Consider the following 23,082-nt stretch of genomic DNA (forward strand, 5'->3'; position numbering starts at 1 on the left):
GGGTTGTGGTGCTCATCTTGCTTTACTGGCCAAGGGAGCCGGTGAACAGCTTCCAGGTCATGTGGCCAGCATGATTAAGCCACTCCTGGCGAACTAGAGCAGCGCATGGAAACGCCGTTTACCTTCCTGCCAGAGCAGTACCTATTTATCTACTTGTACTTTGACGTGCTTTCTAACTGCTAGGTTGGCAGGAGCAGGGACCGAACAACGGGAGCTCACCCCATTACGGGGATTTGAACTGCCGACCTTCTGATCAGCAAGCCCTAGGCTCTGTGGTTTAACCCACAGTGCCACCCGCGTCCCTATAATCATGAGTAAAACATTTAAATAGTAATTTATTTTGTTTATTAAATTTCTGTACTGTCCTGCATCTGAAGTTCACAAGTATATAAAGGGCAGTGTTCTGAGAAAACTCCTGATTTTTTCCTATGTTATTTACTAGGTACATGGATTTGTACAGTGCCAAGAGTTCAGAGATAGGTTTGTGCAAAGAATTAGAAGCCTGTCCCGTGGACAGAAATTCCTAGCTGTAGCAAGGTTCAGTAATGCTAGTTTTCAAGGGCGCTGTTAAGCGTTGGAGAAAGTGCAAGCTCTTCAACTTCCATTCTTGCCAGCTCATTTATTGTGAGCTGCGTCTTCATGCCAGGGTTAGGAATGCTCATCCATTGCCATCCTTCCTGTTGCACAGATCGGAAGGCCGGTAATGTGGGTTTTGGGAAATTTTTCCTATGCGGATTAGGGCAATTTACATAGGATAATTTACACCATAAACTTGCTGGTGCCCTAGAGGAGGGGTGGGAAGCCTTTGGCAGTCCAGATGTTGCCGAAATACTTCCCCCGTGAACCCCAGCCAGCTTGGCTAAATAGAAACATCTGGTGGGCCGGAGGCTCCCCACCCCTGCCCTAGAGAGTGATCTAATTTAGTGTGTCTTTAATAAGCAAAACTGAATGGTGAAATGGCTAAGCTTGCCTAATGCAGCATTTGCAGTTTGCACCCATTCGTTGTTACTAATGAACTTGTGAAACCGAAATATTTCCAAGCGGAAAAATTAAGCACTAGACATCACTGCTGAAGGGCACCCTTTTCTCCTCATCTTGAGGCTGGTAGTGCAGCTGTCTTTTTGTTCATGAGCTACTTTCAGTTGGGAATCTCAAAATATATCCAGAAGGCGCTGTGTAGCTTCTTCGCTTTTTCTTTCCGTTCCCCCTTCCCTAAGGCCCCATATGGGCATTTTCCTGCCTCAGTCCTTTTGCTTGTATGAGGCAGACTACACTGAGCTAGAAGAAAACAGAAATGACCTCCTGACCTATTTTGTCACAGTCCTCGCAATTCATGAGGCATTTAGTAATCAGGGTAGGGAATAGTGAGAAGAGATCCGGGCAACAAAGGACCAGCTGCAAAAACTTTCAATTCAAATCAGCCAGGTATCTTGTATTAGAGGCTTTCACCCTGCCTTTAAAGTCACTGAATTTGTGTTGCACGCTCATCTCACTTTACTGGCCGAGTGAGCTGGCGTACAGCTTTGGGGTCATGTGGCCGGCATGACTAAGCCGCTTCTGGCGAACCAGAGCAGCGCACGGAAACGCCATTTACCTTCCAGCCAGAGCGGTACCTATTTATCTACTTGCACTTTGACATGCTTTCAAACTGCTAGGTTGGCAGGAGCAGGGACCGAGCAACGGGAGCTCACCCCGTCGCAGGGATTCGAACCGCCGACCTTCTGATCAGCAAGCCCTGGGCTCTGTGGTTTAACCCACAGCGCCATCCACGTCCTGGTGTCACTTGAAAGCTGATATAAAGAAAAGGAAACAGCCCAGGACTGTTTTAACTTGTCTGTTGTGCATTCCACCCAGTTCAGAGACTCATCCCTTGGAGTCATCTTCCTGATACTCTTTATTTTGGGGAGGGGTGTGGATTTACTATTAATCATCAAATTGCTTGAAGCATATCTGCACTAATAAAAAACAAGATATTCCCTGCTGGCATGTTTATTCTCTAAAATGTTTAACGAAACAGGATTGAAGGGGGAAACAAGGCAACTAGGCACCAGTTCTCGAAGTCCCTGCTATCCCATGTCTCCCTTCCCTCTTTTTCTGCTGCAGGTAGATGATAGTTGATGACTTTCACACAGGAGTTAGATGGTCCACTTTCCAAAGTGGAAACCTTTATACAGGGAAGTACAGAGCAAACTAGCTTGGTCCCTGTAAGAATTTGCACAGTATTTCATCATTGAAGCAGCAACTTGCTGTTGGACTTATTCATTTGACTTCCTTGACCTGGGAAGATACTAGAGCATATATTAAACAGCAAACCCTTAAGCCCCTAGAAGAAAGGAAGTGTTTATTAGCAGTCAGCATGGTTTTACGCCAGCGCAGCTCTTTTGATCGCAATTGGCAGAGTAAACAGAAGGAAAATATTATTGGATTTCAGAAAGGCTTTTGAGGCAATTCAAGTATTTTGAGTGATACCTCATGGTATCTAGCTCATGGAGGATGAGCTAGAAGGAACTATCGTAAAATAGGTATTCAACACATGAAATGTAGCAATAGGATATCATGGTGGGGAGACTGTCCTGTGACAATACAAAAACATCATCGTATAACCATAATAAAATCCTGAAATAAACATCAGGGCATGAATTTAATGCAGAATGATGTAAAACTTTCCAGTACACCAATATTACAAATGGCAAATTCTCACATAACATTCATATTAATTATTGTAATGAGGTGGTTACATAATAAAGATGGTTTACAGTTTACAGATGGCAAAAGTCCATTTCAGCTTTAACGATCTTGTATCAATCAAAATATCAATGCAAGCAGCCAAAACACAACTGCTTGGATAGACCAAACCTTTCTACCGAGTGTCAGAAAGGGAGCTCCTGTCGCTTCAGCTAACAATCTTCAGATGAAAAGTATTCAGAAGAGCAAGAATCTAGAGATGACGTGGAATTTGGAAAGCTCTTTTTGCAGTTTGCACTCCCAAAGAAAAGGAGATAAAGAGGACATTTTGCAGATGTTGCATCTCTTTGTGAAAATTGGGGGGGGGCAATTATTAGTTCACAGGAAAGACAGGAGTTCATGGTTTTCGACTACAGTACAGGTAATTAAGTTTAGGTTAAACAAACAGAGCTATGTGTGGCCTGCCCTGCACCACTTAAGCTATATCCCTCCCTTGGGTGAGGTGGAGGATACTCTCCTGTCACCAGCGTTGAAATAAGATTCACCATGAGCCAGTCTAGCCAGCTTCTGTATGAGGAATTGAGGGCACCATCTTGCCTTAAGACAGCAAAATAGCTTTGCCAATGAGAAGAGTGGCTTGTAAGAACTCTTATCATTTAGTGGGGAAGCACCTTAACTTTGGAACTCCCTGCCTATTGAGATCTAGCAAGCACCTACACTGCATCCTTTTAAAGGTAAAGGGACCCCTGACCATTAGGTCCAGTCGTGTCTGACTCTGGGGTTGCGGCGCTCATCTCGTGTTACTGGCCGAGGGAGCCGGCCTACAGCTTCCGGGTCACGTGGCCAGCATGACAAAGCCACTTCTGGCGAACCAAAGCAGCGCACGGAATCGCCGTTTACCTTCCCGCAGGAGTGGTACCTATTTATCTACTTGCACTGACGTGCTTTCGAACTGCTAGGTGGGCAGTGGGTATCCTTTTAGGTACCTGCTAAAAACATTCCTGTTTAGACAAGCCTACCCAGATGCTTAGAAACTTCAGGTAACCTTAAATCTGTTTTAGTGTTTTGACTGTCGTGTTTAAAGCATGGGTGTGACTTTTTCTTGCTTTGACTGTTTTATCTTTTGTAAACCACATTGAGGGATTTTTGGTTCCTGAAGAAAGAAAGTTAACTCACTAGCTGATTAAGAGCATGTGTCTCAGGGATGGAGCTGAGTTGAATTCACTGGACTCTTTGGGGTACTTGCAGTTGTGCAGCATACCAGTCACACAATTTCAGCCTCAATCGTTATTCTTGTAGCTTGCTCCCCTTTTTATTATACTAAAGGGGGGCACATCTTTCACAGTAGTTATTTGTTCACACAACTTGTAGGTGTGATCACTGGGTCACTCACCATACAACAAACTCTGTTGTTCTTCCATTGCAATTATTAAATTTTGTGCAAGCCAATGACAGCATTTTAAAAGAGGTGCTGGGAAGAAATGAAAGCAAATAATATTGTTTTCTTCCCCCTTTCCCTTCCAGCTGTCTCCTCCAGCTTCGTTCTTTTTCCAAATCCTTGCCTTCAGAAATCTTGGATTTTTTTTTTATCTTCTCTATCAATTTATCCCAACAGACGTGCACTCTTTAAAATGCACTTTTTAAAAAGCAAACAAAATACCGTATTTTTCTGTCTATAAAACGCCCCCATGTATAAAACTCAGATTTAAGAAAATGGGGGGAGATGGCCCTGTGTATAAGACACCCCCTAATTTTTGACATTTTTTAGGGGGGGAACCTAGTCTTATACACGGAAAAATACGGTATATTTGAGTCGCTTTTTAATTTGCCCCAGACTTCATCATATGTACTGGATAATAGATCATTTTCTGTATTTGGAACCTTTTATTCTCTTACAGGTGGGTAGCCGTGTTGGTCTGCCATAGTCAAAACAAAATCGAAAATTCTTTCTAGTAGCACCTTAGAGACCAACTGAGTTTGTTCCTGGTATGAGCTTTCGTGTGCATGCACACTTCTTCAGATACACTTCTTCAGACTTCTGTTTCAGTGTATCTGAAGAAGTGTGCATGCACACGAAAGCTCATACCAGGAACAAACTCAGTTGGTCTCTAAGGTGCTACTAGAAAGAATTTTCGATTTTCTTTTATTCTCTTCTAATCCTGAACAATTTTTGCACTCCCAAGAGAGGGTGGGATTCTCCTGGGATTTTTTAAAGAATGTTTCCCCCCTCCCCTTAAATCAGCGTGTTGCTGAATATTCACAGCATTGCAAAGCTGTGTTGTCTTTGGCATGTAAGAGTCCAAATATCAAGGCCATTAGAGTCTTGCCTTTCTTGAGGCTTGGCTGCTAAGGAGTGGAGGAAAGGAACCTCCATTTTCCTTCCTAAGCTGCAGAGAGGAAGTGGAATGGGTAACAGAAATGAAACTGCCAGCAGGGAATTGACCGTAGGATACCATAAGATCAATAAGCATATTTGAGTGAGGTCAGAGTTGGATATTGATCTGCACTGGTAGCATAGTAAACTCTGGCTTCGGTTTTATTGACAATTTTCCAGTGATTGCTATGAGTAGCTTTTTTTTACTTTTTCCACAAGGCTTACTGCTGTTAAACATTGGGATCATCTGGGCTACCATGCTGGGGTTTGTATGGCAATTCAAAATAAAAAATATTTGCATACGAACAGAACACAAAGGGCAAAGCTGGATTTCTGCTTTTTCTTCCATACATGGATTATGAATAGAAAATACGTGATAGAGTTTCCAGAGAACTGGGTTCTTTAGTATTGTCAAATTGCAGTAGTAATGCCTGGCTGGGCTCCAGAGGAAGATTTGCATGTGAGAAAGCTCAGCATTTAGCTTTGCTTGTTGTGTGAAGCAGCGAAAACCACAAGCAAAGCTCTGGGCAGGGGTGCAGTTATCCCAGGCTGAATCTAAGTCTCCCTTAGATTCCATGTAATAATGGTTGCTGTTATTCATTATATGTGTCATGTTACGCCTGTAACATGCATTTTTGTCTTAAAGTCATAGGGTTAAAAAACAGACTTGGGTGGCCTGTAAATTTCAGTTTCTCCTCATGACTTTGTGCTACCTTCATGTAAATTTGTCATCTTTTTGAGATCTGTGCTAAGCTGGGTTTCTGAGATACCCACATTTACCTTTCTTTATTGAGTACTTTATAGCAGTGTTTTTCAACCTTTTTTGGGCAAAGGCACACTTGTTTCATGAAAAAAATCACGAGGCACACCACCATTAGAAAATGTTAAAAAAAAATAACTCTGTGCCTATATTGACTATATATAAAGTAATTTTTCAATTTTTCCCACGGCACACCAGGCAACATCTCGCGGCACACTAGTGTGCCGCGGAACAGTGGTTGAAAAACACTGCTTTATAGAATAAAAAAAAAATTGGGATATGATTTTGGTGGTGGCAACGATGATATTTCTGTCATTGCTGGCATCCTCTCATTTTGTCCTCGCTATTAGTTCCTCGTTGGATTTCTTCCTCAAAGCTGCCTTGCACAACTTTCCCTTCTGCTTCTTAATCTAAATCACATGCCTGCCTAAAGACACAGATGCTCGGTCTGGACAAACAGTACTCAGGAGTCTCATCGTCAGTATTGTGAAACAGTAACATCAGAGTGTCATAGAAGTCTCGCTTCCTTGGGCTGAAAGGAGCCAGTACCCTTTGACCTAAGTGTTAACTTCCTGTTGAATTAGACTGAGACACGAGTAATGAGCACTATTTCTTTGGCAATAGTGCTTCGCACATATATATATATAAACAAAATTAAAAATTAAAAATTCCTTCCAGTAGCACCTTAGAGACCAACTAAGTTTGTTCTTGGTATGAGCTTTTGTGTGCATGCACACTTCTTCAGATACCTGTGCATGCACACGAAAGCTCATACCAAGAACAAACTTAGTTGGTCTCTAAGGTGCTGCTGGAAGGAATATTTTTATTTTTTTATTTTGTTTTGACTATGGCAGACCAGCACGGCTACCTACCTGTAACTGGCACATATATATGTTTGTCTTGCCAGTTGGGAGGCTGTTATAATCAGATACAAGGTTCTGGATATCTGACTGACTTACCGTCAGAGAAAAAGAACCAGTTCCTGCCAGTGCAAATTATTTCCCTGTTCACTTGTATATTTAACTGTTGTGTAAGCTGTATGCCGGCTCCCTCGGCCAATGAAGCAAGATGAGCGCCGCAACCCCAGAGTCATCCGCGACTGGACCCTTTACCTTACCCACATATCACTCACAATCGCAGCCACTGTGTGTGTAAGGTGAAAAGTTACATTTACCCAACTATTCAAGATTATTTTTTCTGTGCATGTGATTTCCAGTTGCTGGTTTCAGTAGTGAAAATGACATCATCCTTGTAGGGTGATTCTAAACTTGTGGGGCTACATCTAACATTCTTAAGTCCAGACCTAGCGGTTCGAAAGCACGTCAAAGTGCAAGTAGATAAATAGGTACCGCTCTGGCAGGAAGGTAAACGGCGTTTCCGTGCGCCTCTCTGGTTTGCCAGAAACGGCTTAGTCATGCTGGCCATATGACCCGGAAGCTGTATACCCTCGGCCAATAAAGTGATCTTGCTTGAGTTCTATGAAGGCAGCCTATAAATATTTTCTGTAATAAAATAAAATAAAATGATTGCATATACCTGACAAAAAGGGGGACAGGGAGAAGCAGAAACTGAATCTGAGGGTGGCTTTCTTGATGCGTTCTCAGTGGAAATATGAATTTCCTTCCTCCGCTAGTAAACATGCACACTGCTTCTAGCCCATTGCTTTAATGCACCTCTGCTGTTTGGGAGGACGGAGTAAGGAGGGAATTTGCTGCATGCCCACAAGTGTATTGAGGAAAGCAAAGATAAGCAAGCCATACTGTGGACCTTCTACAGCTATCCCCAGAGTGTGAAGAGGCAGAGGAGAAAGACCAGGGATATAGGTTCCATGCATCCCTATAACTGTATGATACCCATACACAGCTCTCCTGCATTGCTAACTGGGCAGGTGGAGTTGATGAGCTTAACTTTCCACACATGTTGATCTAAAAAGATGCGACTCCAATCCAGAGCAATGAACAAAGCGATAAATTCTTGGATTTTAACAAGAAACATTACATTGCAAACTACTCTGTAGATATCTACTTCCTACTTCACATTCTAAAGTGGCTACTTTGTTATTTTCCAGGAATTTATTTTATCAGAAGATTACAACAAGATGACTCCAGTTAAAAGTTACCAGGGTAAGAGATGCAAGCTTACTTGTAGAATAAAAAAAAGAGAGATTTACTTTGATCTTATCTTGCCTCATAGGCCTTCAAAACGGGAAACCACATAGGCTTATGAAGATTTAGATCAGCTCTTTTTAAAGTTCTGGCAGGCCTGAGACTGTTTACCGGGAAAATTTAGACTGGTTTCGCAAGCAAGCCAAAACATCTCCAAAACTTTTAATCTGTTCTGTCCTCTTCACTGTTAGATTATAGATTATGAAGTAATAGTTTGGCTGCTATTATTGTGCTTATTTTTTTAAAAATGAATTCATTTTTTTAAAGGAGAACTTGATCATTTTTCAAGTATGCACTTTGAAAATATTAAGTGAGTTTGAAATGAATTGTATACTTCCCAGACCTATTGCTTTTGTATGAAAACATAGTATAATAACAAAAGCACCACATGGTTGCAGAGCAAGGGATTCAGAGGCCAAACAAAGGGTCAGTTTGCTATACGTAGATCAGAATGGCCACCCACACCTCAAAACATTGTCAGGACAGAGTGAAAGGCATTTAAAGAATGACATTACATTTTTATGCATTTCATTCATTGTTCTGTTCCGTATTTTGTCACTTACAAAGCGAAATCAGCTCAGCCTCTTCCCTATGTGTAGCATCTTTCAGGCCCCCAGATCCATAGCAAATCCCTTAGGATTTGCTGAACTCTTTAAAAAAAAAATAGAGCAGGAAATAGTTCTGGAAGCTTTATGCACTTCAAAAAGGCAGACTTGTGCATTGGGCTCCACAAAGAATGTGTAACTTGAATGATAGTTAAATCTGTAGTTCTCAGAGCTATAAGGTGAACGTTGATACTTAAGATCTCCTAGAGCTGTTCATCGTAATTTTATGCCTGTTTGGTCTGTACACTGTGTTTGCAGTTTGCATTTGCTTTTTCAAAGCCTGTGGAGGTGTTTAATAAACCTATTGTTAGGGCTCACGCTTCCCAGAGCACCTCTTGGCAATGCTATACCTGTTACAGGCGACAACCGTGGGAAGCCAGTTTTCTCACCAAAGCCAGTTTCTCATCACATCCAGCCATCTCTTTATCCTCCCCAGAGTACTTAAGCCGTGCTCTGGCTTGTGCATGCTGCAGCTGCTTGCGCGCTCTTGTGCTCAGCGGCGTACACATTTCTAACATTTTAGTCAAAGCGCCAGCATTTGGGAATCCGAAAGCATGGAGTTTCAAAACAGTGGTTTCTTTAACAAAAGCTGTCTTGAATAGCATTGATGTTCTGCGTCATGGAGCTGATGAGGGGAAGAAAGCTAATCGCCATTCTAATTCATTTTTTAGTTGTTATAACCATATTGTGTACATGGCTCTAAGGCATAGGCCTATACTATGTAGAAGGTGGTTAATAAATAACATAATAGGTTTGAACAGATGATTGTTTGAATAAATCCCACCCCCCTGCTTTTAATGGGTAGAATGCAAATAAAATGGCTAAATGTGCTGTGGTGGACTCAGGGGGAAAAAACAAACCACAAAATTGATGTTGTTACAATTTTGGAATCTTAAATGTGGTATGACTTAATTGCATGTGGTAGCGATTGCAGAGGCTTCTGTTCCCTTTGTTCTCTCCTATCGGTGGGAGAACCTGTGGCCTTCCAGATGTTGCTGGGCAGTGGGCTGCAGTTCCATCACCCAACATCTGGAGAACCTCAGGTCTCTCTCCCCTGGTGAAAGAACAATGGTCACTAAAAGCAGGAATAGCTCGCACTGGCATTTTGCTGCCTCTTCTTTTGGTCAGTTGTGTTTTTCTGATGTCTAAAACACCGCATTTAATGCCAGCACATTTTTAGGGCCGTGTACACTGTTCAGCCAACTATTATTTATCCCCGCCCCCACCCCAAACACGCAGAACCCCACCAACACTTTGCTTCTCTCTAGCTGAATCAGGCTTGCATCAGCCCTGATCCTCCCACCCCATTTTAATGGCATTAAAAAATACATAAAAATAGCACAGATTAAGGTAGCATGGAAGAAATGTGAATATCTTTGGGGAAGCGTAAGGATGGAGTGGAAGATGGGAGGTGGAGATGGAGAAAAGAGATGGAGAAACTCCCACACAAGATGTTAATGCCTCTCTTCCCCGTTCCTTTTGCAGCTCACCAGAGCAGGGTTTTGATGGTTCTGTTTGTTCTGGAGATGGAATGGATCCTGAGCATAGGACAGGATAAGCATTTTACGTGGCATTGCTCAGAAAGCGGGCAGCGACTTGGCAGTTACCGCATTAGTGCAGGTGCCTGTGGACTCCAGTATCCTTTACAGTAATTGTGGTGTGTGTGTGTGTGTGTGTGTGTGTGTGTGTGTTGCTTTAATTCTTAAGGATTTAAAAGAGCTTTCAGAGTTTACATTTTCATAACCTTGTTGTGCTCCAAAAATGGTGAGCGTAGAATTTGTAAAAGTGACTTTGCTGCCGAAAATAGCTGCCGAAAGTAAACTGAGCCTTGCAGCAAGTCACAACATATAAGCAGTATAAACAGCAAATAAATTTTATTTTTTGCCATTAGGGGAATCCAAAACTTTTCTTAAATAACATTTTTTTCTCAAAAAGCAATCCTTTAACCACTTTCCAAGTTATTAATTTCAAGTCAGCTTTAGCATCTCAGGGAAACAAAAACTGTAACATGAATTAAGGATGCATATCTGGGCAGCAAGATTTCATGTTTGTGGTTGGTTGCGGTTAATTAACATTCTGAGGTTTAAGCGCTGACTTACACCAGCATTTTTGGTTTGTGTGTCGCTTGCTGCTGGGGTTAACTAGTGGAAATGTGTATATGTCTGCATTTGAATGAATGAATGAATGCCTCCGATAATTGTGTTCTGTAAAGACAAACGTTATTACCAAGGCAGAAATTTGTAGGTGCCGCATAGAAAATGAATTTACCATCACTGAAAAACATGAATAGATCCATAGTATAGTCCTTTCCTCTCGTGCATGAGACTTGAAAGTTTCCATTGCCTGGGTATTTTCTGGCATGCACAGACACATGATGAAAAGCACCCCTTTCCAGGGACCTTGATCTTGTTAACGTTGAGTGGTGGGAGCTTGACTGTGAGTTGTGAGCATGGCAGTACCCAGCTGTTGTGTGCTGCTGTGCTCAGCACTTGCCAGATGAGTTGTACAGATGTTGCCTCTTGCCCAGCAGCCCTGAGTTGCAACCATAGTGGGATTGCTGTGCAAAGTCATTCAAAAAGGTAGCAACACACACACACACACACTTTTAAAGAGTTGGAACTTTGTTAGATTCCTGAGTGCTTCCTCGCCAGATTTGATATGGAGACCCGGCATGTTTTTATCGGTGATCATTCTGGGCAAGTGACCATCCTGAAACTGGAGCAAGAAAACAGCAACCTGATAACAACTTTTAGGGGACATACAGGTATGACTCAGTGCATGTTTAGTCCCTTGGGATTGCTGTATATCAGGCATGTCCAACAGGTAGATCGTGATATACCGGTAGATCACTGGACGTCTGCGGTAGATCACTGGTAGATCATTGGGTCCCCCAAAGAAGCTGAACAACTGTGGCCCTCCTAAAAAAGCACAACATTTCACCTCCTCCCTGAAAAAACTCAACAACTTTGACCTGAACCCCAGAAAAGAGGGTAGATCACTGCCAGTTTTTAACTCAGTGAGTAGATCGCAGTCTCTTGGGAGTTGGCCACCCCTGCTGTATATGAATACTAATGGGGAATGCTATGCAAGTGGCGAGGAAACTGCCTCTTAGCTGTGGGCAGCGGCATAGCTAGCTGCTCGGGCGGCGGAGGAGGCGTGCTTGCCCTGCGCCAGTGCGAGCCGTCCATGGGGTCTGCTGCTGCCCCCACCCCCTCAGCTGGGGAAGACCCATGCTGCCGTTTCAGGCAGCGTGGAGCCTGCAGGTGACCGAGCCACCGCTTCACCCCCAGGAGAGACGCATGGCTCAGGCACACTGCAGGCCAGGCCCGCAGTAGGTGCCACCCCCGCGGTGTGGCGCCCAGTGTCCGTCCCGTCCCTGTCCCCTGGTGCTACGCCTCAGGCTGTGGGAGTTGCTTCAATCTTCGCAGCAAATTTTTTCTTGCTGTTGCGGTTGCTTGGAATTTATTGAAGGTTTAAAGGGCCGTGCAGCTTCTGAAGTATTTTGTAAACGTAGAGAGATCCATCATAACACCAGTGCAATAAGTTTCAAAGTTCGCAAAGCACAAGTGGTAGTTCACAAAGCTGTACTGTCACCTTTCACATGCAAAAGACGCCCATTGCTTTGATTGTTGTGCTACGTAAATAGCAGGTCTGCTCAAAGAGAGGCTGCCCAGAAGCAGGCTGCCACAGTTGGATGTCACCTAGGTAGAGCAGTGCATTCTTCTAACTGATGCTGCAAGCTCAGGTTTGTCATAATTGGGTGAGAAAAGTGAAGTTCAGGAGAAGGAGGAATTCCTCATCAGTACCCCCCGGTTAGTGTAAGCCTGTGCATGTCTATCATCTGTAGGGTTAATGCCGCCAGCCCAGTTCCCAGGCTCTTAAAAGATTTAAAGGAAATGCAGTCAAATCCTTAACTACTTGATGATGATCTGGCAGTTTACATAAGATCCTGTATTTCAATAGTAAAAATCCTCCCTTTCCCCTCTTCCCTGTCCTAATATTTCCAGGTGGAATCACTGCCCTCTGTTGGGATCCTGTGCAGCGTGTCTTGTTCTCCGGCAGTTCTGATCATTCCATTATTATGTGGGACATCGGAGGAAGGAAAGGGACAGCCATCGAACTGCAAGGACACAAGTACAATGCGCTGGTCAAATGCTTCGCCCTTCCAGATATATCTCGCCCACAGAACGTGCCTGCTTTTATTCAGGCAGATATCTCTCACTGAGAATTGTGGATATAATGAAGTTTTCTGAATAAAATTCAGGAGCCTTCAAATCAGCCCACACTCTCTAAAAACTGGTTTCTAGCAAGTAAAGTATAAAGCAGGGGTGGCTAATCTGTGACTCTCCAGAAGGTGTTGGACCACAACGCCTATTGCCCCTGAGTGTTGAGCATGCTCACTGGTGCTGATGGGAGTTGGAGCTACAGGTTTCCCACCCCCCCCCCTGGAGTAAAGAGCCAATTAAAAACACTCCTAGCAACTGCTACTGCTACTCTTTACATCCTCTTGGCCTTTCTCACACTGTGGCTGATTTTGTTCTGATTGACAGGCAACCTGCCTATTCCAAAAACTAACTTAAAACACACACACACACACACACACACACACACACACACACGAGAGTTGAATAGGGTTGGATGAATCTGTTTTGGCACCTCAGTTTCTCATTTTTTGTGGAATTCACACCATCTATACATCATTCTGCAATTTTTAAGAAGTTTGCAGGAAAACTTAACATGTATTTTTGTATGACATTTTTTTCTAACTTATACAATTTTGCAAGCACTTTTCCATGATAATAATGACCCATTTTGTACTTTTTTGGGTGGAGAACTACACTGCAAAAATTTGGAGTATTTTAATTAAAATGTGAACCCATATAATTCACACTTCCAGAACTCACGTGTGCACCCAAGTGCAGATAGCCTTCAGAATTCTCACTCCTCCAAAGTACCGTATTTTTCGCTCCATAAGACGCACCTAGTTTTCAGAGGAGGAAAGGGGGAAAGCCCTGCTTTTTTGAGGATCAGCTGAAAGTGGTGCAGCTTTTTTTGCAAAGGGAAAAGCACTGCTTTTTTGAGGATCAGCTGAAAGTGGTGCAGCTTTTTTTGCAAAGGGAAAAGCCCCATTTTTATGGGGTCCAACTCACAGTTCTGCAGCTTCTAGTCCTACAGCCATTTCTACAGTTTCCAGACAGATAATCTAATCAGCCAGTCCCATGTCGCTGGGGAAACAAACAGCCTCCCTCTGCATTCAACAATGGAGGCCTGGGCAAGGGGGCGGGGCTGGAAAGGGAGCCTTATCTCACTTGCTGAACAGCTGTTCAGCGGCTTCCTTTCAACACCCCCTTCTCTCTTTGTAAAAAAAAAGAGCACAATCTGCTTTTGGCCCCTAGGCAATTCGGCTCCAGGGACCATGCATTCGCCCCATAAGACGCACAGACATTTCCCCTTAGTTTTTAGGAGGAAAAAAGTGTGTCTTATGGAGCGAAAAATACGGTATCAACCAACATGAGGCACAACGGGTTGCAGTGGATTCCGTTTAATTCGGAATAGAGGGTGGGGTTTAGATCAGTCTTGAAACTCACTGGATTATTTAGTTAGCAGCATGGCTTGATTTATGCAGTTTTATCTTCACAACAATCCTTTGAGAACCCCACATGAGAGTCCTTATAGATACCATTCTGAGCTTCCTCACAGGATGTGATTCGGGTATCAAAATACGTATTTGATGCTATGATGGCTAGGTCAGGCTTCTCACTGAATGAATTTATTTTTTAAATAAGGGCAGTAGGATTATATGCAGGCCTGGAATCCAGGCCCTCAAATGTCTGCTTCTGAATGGCAGGAGGACACCCTGGGGGGGGGGGGAATACAGAAATAGACAACTTATGGATGGGTGTACAGTTGCTTGCAGCTGAAATTGCTGCTTCTCACAAATGGTGCCATAGTTTGTTCTTTTTGCTTAATTTTGCCATGCTTTTGTTTCTTCTGCACAACTGGACTTTCTGCTCTGCAGAATCTGACCCATTCCAAGCATATGAATGTGTTTTCTTTGACACAGAGGGAAATTGGCACGTTCAAATTGCTGTGTCCTACTCGTCAATGGTCTTCTAACTTTTATTTTTTGTATATTTACTGCAGTGATAAAGTTCAGTCACTCTTCTATGCCCATCACACACGGCAGCTTATCTCTTGTGGAGCAGATGGAGGAATCGTCGTCTGGAATATGGATGTCGAGAGGCAGGAGGTGCATACTCAGTTCTCCTTTATCTGGTCAGGGACAGCTTTTTCAGTATTGAATATTTTTAGGAGTACACTGAAGGACAGTTTCCCCAAATGTCTCTCTTTGAACTTGATCACAACTTGGGTTCATATAGCACTTTTTCCTGTTAGGTACATTAGCGGGTGGCACTGTGGTCTAAACCAGTGTTTTTCAACCTTTTTTGGGCAAAGGCACACTTGTTTCATGAAAAAAATCACGAGGCACACCACCATTAGAAAATGTTAAAAAAATTAACTCTGTGCCTATATTGACTATATATAAAGTAATTCTCTTGAATAGGAATCAAATAAACACAAAGAAAGTATTTTATAATTACTTTATTATGAAATAGTAAGTAAACAGAAATATGAAAAATTATAAAATACTTCATTCAGTGCGCAACCAGGGCCTGTTTGGCTGAACACAAAGCTGATATTCTGGCTGGAATTTTTCCCACGGCACACCAGGCAACATCTCGCGGCACACTAGTGTGTCGCGGAACAGTGGTTGAAAAACACTGGTCTAAACCACTGAGCCTAGGGCTTGCCAATCAGAAGGTTGGTGGTTCGAAACCCCGCAATGGGGTGAGTTCCCATTGCTCGGTCCCTGCTCCTGCCAACCTCGTAGTTTGAAAGCACATCAAAGTGCAAGTAGATAAATAGGTACCACTCCAGCGGGAAGGTAAACGGCGTTTCCGTGTGCTGCTCTGGTTCGCCAGAAGCGGCTTAGTCATGCTGGCCACATGACCCGGAAGCTGTACACCGGCTCCCTCAGCCATTAACGCGAGATGAGCGCCGCAACCCCAGAGTTGTCCGCGACTGGACCTAACGGTCAGGGGTCCCCTTACCTTTACCCCTGTTTATCCACTGATATTTTCAGCATTAAATGGGCCTTACTTAAGGGTTGTAGGTGTGACACTGTGCAGGGGGGGATGTATGTTTTTGTAGACATATTCTGAATATGGAGGGTTCGTTTTAGTGATTATGACTAATAGCTGCTGATACACCCATCCTCCCTGAATTTATCTAATCCCCTTAAAGTAATCCAAGCCAGTGGCCCGCATCACATCTTGGGGCATCGAATTTCAAAAGATAATTATCAACTCAGTGAAGAAGTGCTTACCTGCTTTGCATCTACTGCCAATCACAGAATTTTTAGAGTTTGAAGGAAGGGACCATGGGGTCATCTAGTCCAGCCCCCTGCAATACAGAAATTTCACCCAACGTGGGACTTGAGCCTACAACCCTGAGTTTAAGAGTCTCATGCTCTACCAACAGCTCGTTGGGTAATCCCAAATTTTAGTAGTATGAGAGGAAGAAAATTGTATATCAGGATCATGCCTAACTTTTATAAATCCCTCTGTTGCTGCACTTAAGTGATTTTGAACAAAAGGCCTTGTGGGCCAGTTAATGTCTTAAACGTAGGCAGCTCTAGGAATTTGTACATATTTCTTCCTAGGAATGAGTTTCTTTGTAGAATGCCTTGCCTATTACAGACATGAATTTCCAATCTCGAAACATTAAATGCTGTTACTCTTAAGAATTTCTCTGTTGTTATTATAGTATTGCCTGATACAGATTTGTAGCAGCAGACCTTTCTGTTTTGAACTTGGGGTGGGGCAAGTTGTAAGCAGTATTCAACAGGGTTAAACAAGCTTGCCTTGAACAAAGACTAGAGACAGTAATTGGAAAATGGCTCTTTCATCTAAAAAATGTCAGCCATGTGTTTATTTCCAAAATTTGTATCCTGCACTTTAGACAGATCCATCCTGGCATACACTAACAACAAGAGGCAATAAAACTAAAAAGAACCTCCCATATTCAAAAAAAACAGATCACAGATTAATGCAAACCTCTTCAAAATTCCCAGTCTTAACCTGGTGCTGGCTTGATCTGCAGATCCATTTCTGGGAATACAAAGTCCCCACTGGGTTTCTAACAATAATCTTGTTCCTTGTTTTGAAAAAGCAGGAGGAAAAGACTCTTAACTATTAGCTACAGGCTAGTTTCCAACCTGTGGAGAGTTCTGCTGCTGTAGTTAGAAAAACAAAGGTTTTGTTTTGCCTCACACAAACTGCAAGTTTCTGTTTTGCCCTGAATGACTTCCCTGCTGAGTTGTACATGTCATTCCAGTCTTGCACCATTAAGGATGGCAGAACTAGTACCTGTTGGACAGGACAATGCTTTGCAGGGCATTGCAGTTACAGTCTATAATCCTAGACATACACAGTCACTGGACTGGAATGACTGCTTCGGTTAAATTTTAATTTGTTCTGTATGGAATCCGGCTCTTGGAATAGAACTTGGATTAAAAAATAAATAAATCTCTGTGCCTATTTTTCAAAGCCGTGTCTCATGATTACAGAGATGCACTTGGTAATGAACAGGTGGCGCTTGAGTCCAGTGTCCAGGGTTGAGGTGCAGATTTTCTGTCTCATGTGTCCCTATATCTCAGGGGTGGGGAAAACCTTCATCTTGAAGGCTGCATTCCCTTATGAGCAACCTCTGGAGAGCTAGAAGTTAAAATGGGTGCGACTAGAGGTAAAAGTAGTTGGAGTAACAGACCTGTTCAGTGTGCTACCTTCCAACCCCATGTCAGAGGTTTCTGTCTCCATATGTACGTACCTGTGTATACAGTCTCTGTCTCTATCCAACTTCCACCCAGGTGAGCAGGAGACATTTCCACAGTTAAAGTGCACAGTCCATCCTGGGGAAAGCGCTTATGGAGGGCACAGAGCAGATTTGCTGAAGGATACAGCCAGGAGAGAGGGGATGTGGCCTGAGCAGTATTCCTCAGATATAAGGTCAGATAGTGAGTGGCCAGGAGTACCACATTCAACCCCCAGGCCTGAAATTCTCCACCCCTGACAGTGGGATTCTCTTAGCCTTCTACTTTATAAGACTGATAGTCAGGTTGAAATGGGCTTACAGATGGGTCAGGCTGTCAGCAAGCAAAGATTCTGATGTAAAAGACCAGCTATTCTGAACAGATGTGTTAAACGAGGGCCTGGGGAACTGGTCTGGTTTGTATCCAAATAAATGGCATTTTCCTTTTAGGCAGTAGACGGAGGAAACCAGTATCTCTGTATACTCTCTCATTTTATGCGTAGACTGACCAAATGGAGGAGGGAGCAGTATTGTGGCCAGTGGCCCCATCCCTGATCCCAAGCAGGTCACGCAAAAGGGCAGAATGAGTCCTATAGGCATAACATCTATATGCATGACTGGGAACTTTGACATGCACTGGTTTCCCAATGTACACAAGTGAGACCCTGTACACATGCGGCCCCTTCTTATTGCCAGCTGAACATGCAGAGTCAGCAGGGACTGGGTCAGCTAGTGAAGTGGCCCTCCCTCTCTGCATTCAGGATTTCAAAGGGTTTCTTTTTGTTGGCACTCTTGTCTGTGGTGAGATTTGATGCTCGTAACCAGATTTGAGTTTATTAAAAGTGGCCTTTTGTGAAGCTGAGATCGTCTCGTTCTGATGGGAAACCGCTTTTCAGCATCAGGGACTCTGAAATTTGCTTATAATTAAATGTATTTAATTCAGCCACACCATTCTCAACTCAGGGTGAGACTATATATTATCCTGGCAAAAGAGATGTTTGCTGGTTAAGAGTAATGTGTGGGGTAAAAAGTCACTTGACAGAAGAGAAATGACAGGTGGGAAAGGAAATGCTTGATGCTTCCCCTGCTACCAGTCCTTCTCCAAGCCAGTTTTTCTCTTGTTAGCTTATTTCTGTTCTCAGAGCATGCTGGGGGAAGGTTTCATGGAGAAATGGACAAGGAATGCAAAGCATTAAGACATCTTTTCCTGCCCACTAGTGCTGCGTCATTAGTATACACAGTGTTGCGAAACCATGTTTGCCCTGTAACTTCTTGCCTATCAGGCCCTGTAGGTAAACTCTGCAAAATAAGAAGATGTGTATAAAATGTGCTAACTTGCACGAAGTACTTTAATGTGGAATTTATTGGCTGCATGGTAGAAGCAGCCCCATAGTGGAGTGTTAGCTTGGACGTCGTAAGAGGCCCTAATCCTGTTACCGTTTTGATCTGTATATAGAATCCTCTTGCAGTTGGACTTGATGCTTTTTCCATCTTCGTTCTTGCATTAGACGCCTGAATGGCTGGATAGCGACTCTTGTCAGAAGTGTGATCAGCCGTTCTTCTGGAACTTCAAACAAATGTGGGATTGCAAGAAAATAGGCCTTAGACAGGTATGTGGTATGCTGCTCCTTAAATAATTGAAGGAACACTCCTGTTTTCACTTGATCAGTGTCTACATTAAATAGTGAACTCATTCACCTAATGTGGATCCTTATATAGCTCACACAGCCAAGATGAGAGTATCACTAGGCTCGAGTGAAATCCAAGGTTTGCAAAAAGAAGCCTATGGAAATGAATCTGCACTAATTAGTTAAAATGGGACTGGTGTAGATAAGCACCTTTCCCACTGAAATAATGTAATATTTTCAAACCCTGTGCAATACTTATAGGTGTTTGCAGTGGATTTCTCAGTTCCTCCATGTTAGGGCCAGCCCAAGACATATTGGCACCTGAGGTGAACCACAAAATGGTGCCCCTCTTTCCGCCAGGGTAGGAGGAGGGGGATTAAGATCTTCATTGGGATCTGCTGCCCCTGTGGATCCTGAGTTGGTTGTCTCGCTTTGCCTCATGGGTGGACCCTGCTCCCTGTACTTAAAATGTGGATGTCATCAAGAAGGGGATATCAGGGGATAACAGAATACCTTGCCCTTTGAAGAAAATAGTGTGGGCTTTGCTCAGCTGTGTGGGGAGCTGCTGGGGAAATGTGAAATCATCCATTGTTCAAATATAACACAAGTTTTATTTTCCTTCTGCTCATGTTACTTAGCATACAAGCTGTAGGTAAACTTATTACCACCAATAATAAATGGTTAAATTGTTGAAGCATTCAAATAAATGAGAAGGCTGCAGTTGTAAGTCAAATGTGATTGTCATAATTGGAAGGTTTTGGGAACTTGTTTTGCCACAGATTTTCATTTTGCTGTGTCTCTGGCTTTCAAGGGCACTTGATCCTATGTTGAGATGGGATGTTTCACAGTCTAGTTTTCTTTTTTAAGGCAAGCCATGTCTCTTACAGAAATAGTGGCTTTGTGTTATGAAATGCTGGTTTAGAGAGAGTCGGAGCTATGAACAGCTCCACCTTTTTCCTCCTCTCCAGAATAGGTTGCTAATTCTTGATCCGGATTGACAAATCTTACAAAATACCCTTGTAACTCCCTTTTGTAGGATAGGCTACAACATGTAAACAAATATATCTGGCCTTGTTCTTTCATCTCGTCCAAGTGGTGCTTCGCTGTGTTTTTAATTTCAGCACCATTGCCGGAAATGCGGGAAAGCAGTATGTGGCAAGTGCAGTTCAAAGCGCTCTTCCATACCACTGATGGGGTTCGAATTTGACGTGAGAGTCTGCGATAGTTGTTACGAATCAATAACAGATGAGGAGTAAGTAGCAGTCCCTGGTCTTCTCCCCTCCTTCCTTGTTGTCTACCTATCCTGCCTTCTACCCGTCCATGACTAAACATTCCAGTTTCTGTGGGGAAACTGATATTGCAACAGACTAAATGTTGGAAATTCTCTTCTCCGGGCCTTAAGAATTATGTGTCCATAGTGATGCTCCCTCAGAGCAATGCAGACATGAGAAATCAACTTGCTAATAGATTCCACCACCCTCTCTAAAGCAGAGCTTGTGTTTCACTCATCGTTTGCTCTTCCCTCAGGCGTGCTCCCACAGCCACTTTCCATGACAGCAAACACCATGTCGTCCATGTACACTTTGATGCAACACGAGGGTGGCTCCTGACATCTGGGACAGACAAAGTTATTAAGGTAAGTATCGCCTGGTGGTATTTATAGGTTTGCCCCCTATATCACAAGGCAGAATTACCGTTGTTTTGCTATTTATAATTTCAAGGACCCTGTGACTGGCCAGAGGTCACCCAGTGAGCTTCATGACTTGAGAGTGGAGATTTTTCAACCCTGATCTCCCGGTTCCTAGTACAACACTAACCACTATACCACACTGACTTCTTACAGTACTTCTGCTATGGGGCAGCTATGTAAATTAAGTAAAGGTAAAGGGACTCCTGACTGTTAAGTCCAGTCGCGGAGGACTCTGGGGCTGCGGCTCTCATCTCACTTTACTGGCCAAGGGAGCTGGCATTTGTCCGCAGACAGCTTTGGGTCATGTGGCCAGCATGGCTAAGCCGCTTCTGGCGAAACCAGAGCAGCGCACAGAAATGTCATTTACCTTCCCGCCAGAGCAGTACCTGTATATATACTTGCACTTTGATGTGCTTTCAAACTGCTAGGTTGGCAGGAGCAGGGACCGAGCAATGGGAGCTCACACCATTGCGGGGATTTGAACCGCCACCCTTCTGATCGGCAAGCCCTAGGCTCTGTGGTTTAGACCACAGCACCACCCGCGTCCCTAAATTAAGTAGATATGGGGAAAATAAAATGTCACTTAGAGAAGGATATTTTATTTTCCTTGGAGTTTGAGTTTGTTTTATTCTGGATTGCTTTATTTGATGTTTTAATGTGAGATTTTTATTTAAAATATAAAGTGGTATAAAAATGAAATGAGTAATTCCATTGTGGGGAAATGGTGCCTAGACATTCTGTTGTGGTGACCACAGCTTAGGTTTAAGGTGGCATTTGGCAATTAGCTTACCGGTATATATCTAACACTTTTGTGAAGAGGCAGACTGTTTTGGGTTTATCTGTCCCTCATTGGGTTCTACCCTGCCTGCTGTCATCAGAAGGCCTTGTGGTATAGACTTGTTAAGACTACAGTGGTACCTCGGGTTACAGACGCTTCAGGTTAGAGACTCTGCTAACCCAGAAATAGTACCTCGGGTTAAGAACTTTGCTTCAGGATGAGAACAGAAATTGTGCTCTGGTGGTGCGGCAGCAGCGGGAGGCCCCATTAGCTAAAGTGGTACCTCAGGTTAAGAACTGTTTCAGGTTAAGAACGGACCTCCAGAATGAATTAAGTTCTTAATCCAAGGTACCACAGTATCCACAAATAATTCTGACCTGAATCTCTTCTTACTGTCCCCATTTGTATCTTTTTAACAGTTGTGGGATATGACACCTGTAGTATCTTGATGCATCGGTGAAACACAAAGCAGCATTACTGAAGAAGGGATTCTTAATGTACTGCAGAAGATGAAGCAAGCTGTGTGGCGACTGTTAACTTCCGGATGGTTTTTCAAGTGATGTACTAGATCCAGGGTGAACACTTGCACCAAACACTCTACTTCTTTGTTCTCAAAATGCAAGAAATATTTTTTTTAAACTTAACAACTATACAATCTGGCTCTGCTCAGCCATTTGGAACTTGTCTGGGGAGTCTGTGTGCGGTGCGGTTTGTGTTTCATGTTCTCTGTCGACTTGTGCTGTTTGGCATGGAGGAATTCTTGCAAATGTGAGTAGCATTCTGCAATATTAGGTTGGAAAGGCTGGATCTGCTCTTAGGGGCTAAAAGCAAAGGATTCCTCTTTCTATCTTTTCCAGCAGAGTCATTGAGCAAGAACCTTAACAGTAAAGGTCGTCTTTGCAACGACATTCTAGCAAATGGCACTGTGGGTTGTGAGGGGGAGAAAAAAGTTAGACAATGTCCAGTCTTTTTCATTGCATAGCCAAGAGAAATGCTTGTTTAGCAACAAATTTGAAAGTTGCTAAACTATTTTTCAGGTTTGACCCATGAGCATAGAAACCAGTTCAAACTGAGGGCAGCATAAAATAGTTGTATGCGATTGCCATACCTTGTCAGTGTGGAAATATTCTTGTTTAGCTGGACCAATGATAACTGAACATTTTTTTTTTTAGAAGGCAGGGTGAGAATTATGCTAGTGTTACTGGGCATGGTTTGAAACTAACTATTCCATTCCTGTCATTTCTGGCAGGATGCGTTTTTAAAATTGCTGATAACTGTAATTTGTTTCTAATTCTCAATGTTGCCCCCTCCCCCAATTAATGCGGTTAAATTTCGTGTTTTGCTGCCTTTTTCAAAAAGTAAATTGCTGAAATAAAAACTTTCTTTCATAGCACCTGGTAATAATAGGAGACTCATCTATTTTATAAACCTCTGCCATTTATTTTTTAAAAAAAAATCCAAACTGGGAAGATCCTCCTACAGGGAAACTTCCACTCAACTTTCACTGCTGGGATTTTTGATAGCAG

At 43.1% G+C, this 23,082-nt stretch overlaps 1 protein-coding gene across 1 annotated transcript in view; it reads left to right on the top strand.

Moving 5' to 3' along the window:
• The window catches only part of WDFY2 (WD repeat and FYVE domain containing 2), a 44,661-nt gene extending 21,793 nt beyond the window's left edge, over positions 1-22,868 (top strand). The window contains exons 4-12 of the mRNA XM_033142740.1: positions 7,888-7,942; positions 10,075-10,225; positions 11,241-11,353; positions 12,597-12,723; positions 14,734-14,839; positions 18,969-19,070; positions 20,210-20,340; positions 20,616-20,724; positions 21,976-22,868. Of these exons, the coding sequence (XP_032998631.1) occupies positions 7,888-7,942; positions 10,075-10,225; positions 11,241-11,353; positions 12,597-12,723; positions 14,734-14,839; positions 18,969-19,070; positions 20,210-20,340; positions 20,616-20,724; positions 21,976-22,005 (924 nt within the window). The 3' untranslated portion in view covers positions 22,006-22,868. The remainder of the gene's footprint in view (positions 1-7,887; positions 7,943-10,074; positions 10,226-11,240; positions 11,354-12,596; positions 12,724-14,733; positions 14,840-18,968; positions 19,071-20,209; positions 20,341-20,615; positions 20,725-21,975) is intronic.
• The last annotated feature ends 214 nt before the right edge of the window (positions 22,869-23,082 follow it).

This window comes from Lacerta agilis, chromosome 3 (genome assembly GCF_009819535.1).
Source record: "Lacerta agilis isolate rLacAgi1 chromosome 3, rLacAgi1.pri, whole genome shotgun sequence".
NCBI classification, from domain to species: Eukaryota; Metazoa; Chordata; class Lepidosauria; order Squamata; family Lacertidae; genus Lacerta; species Lacerta agilis.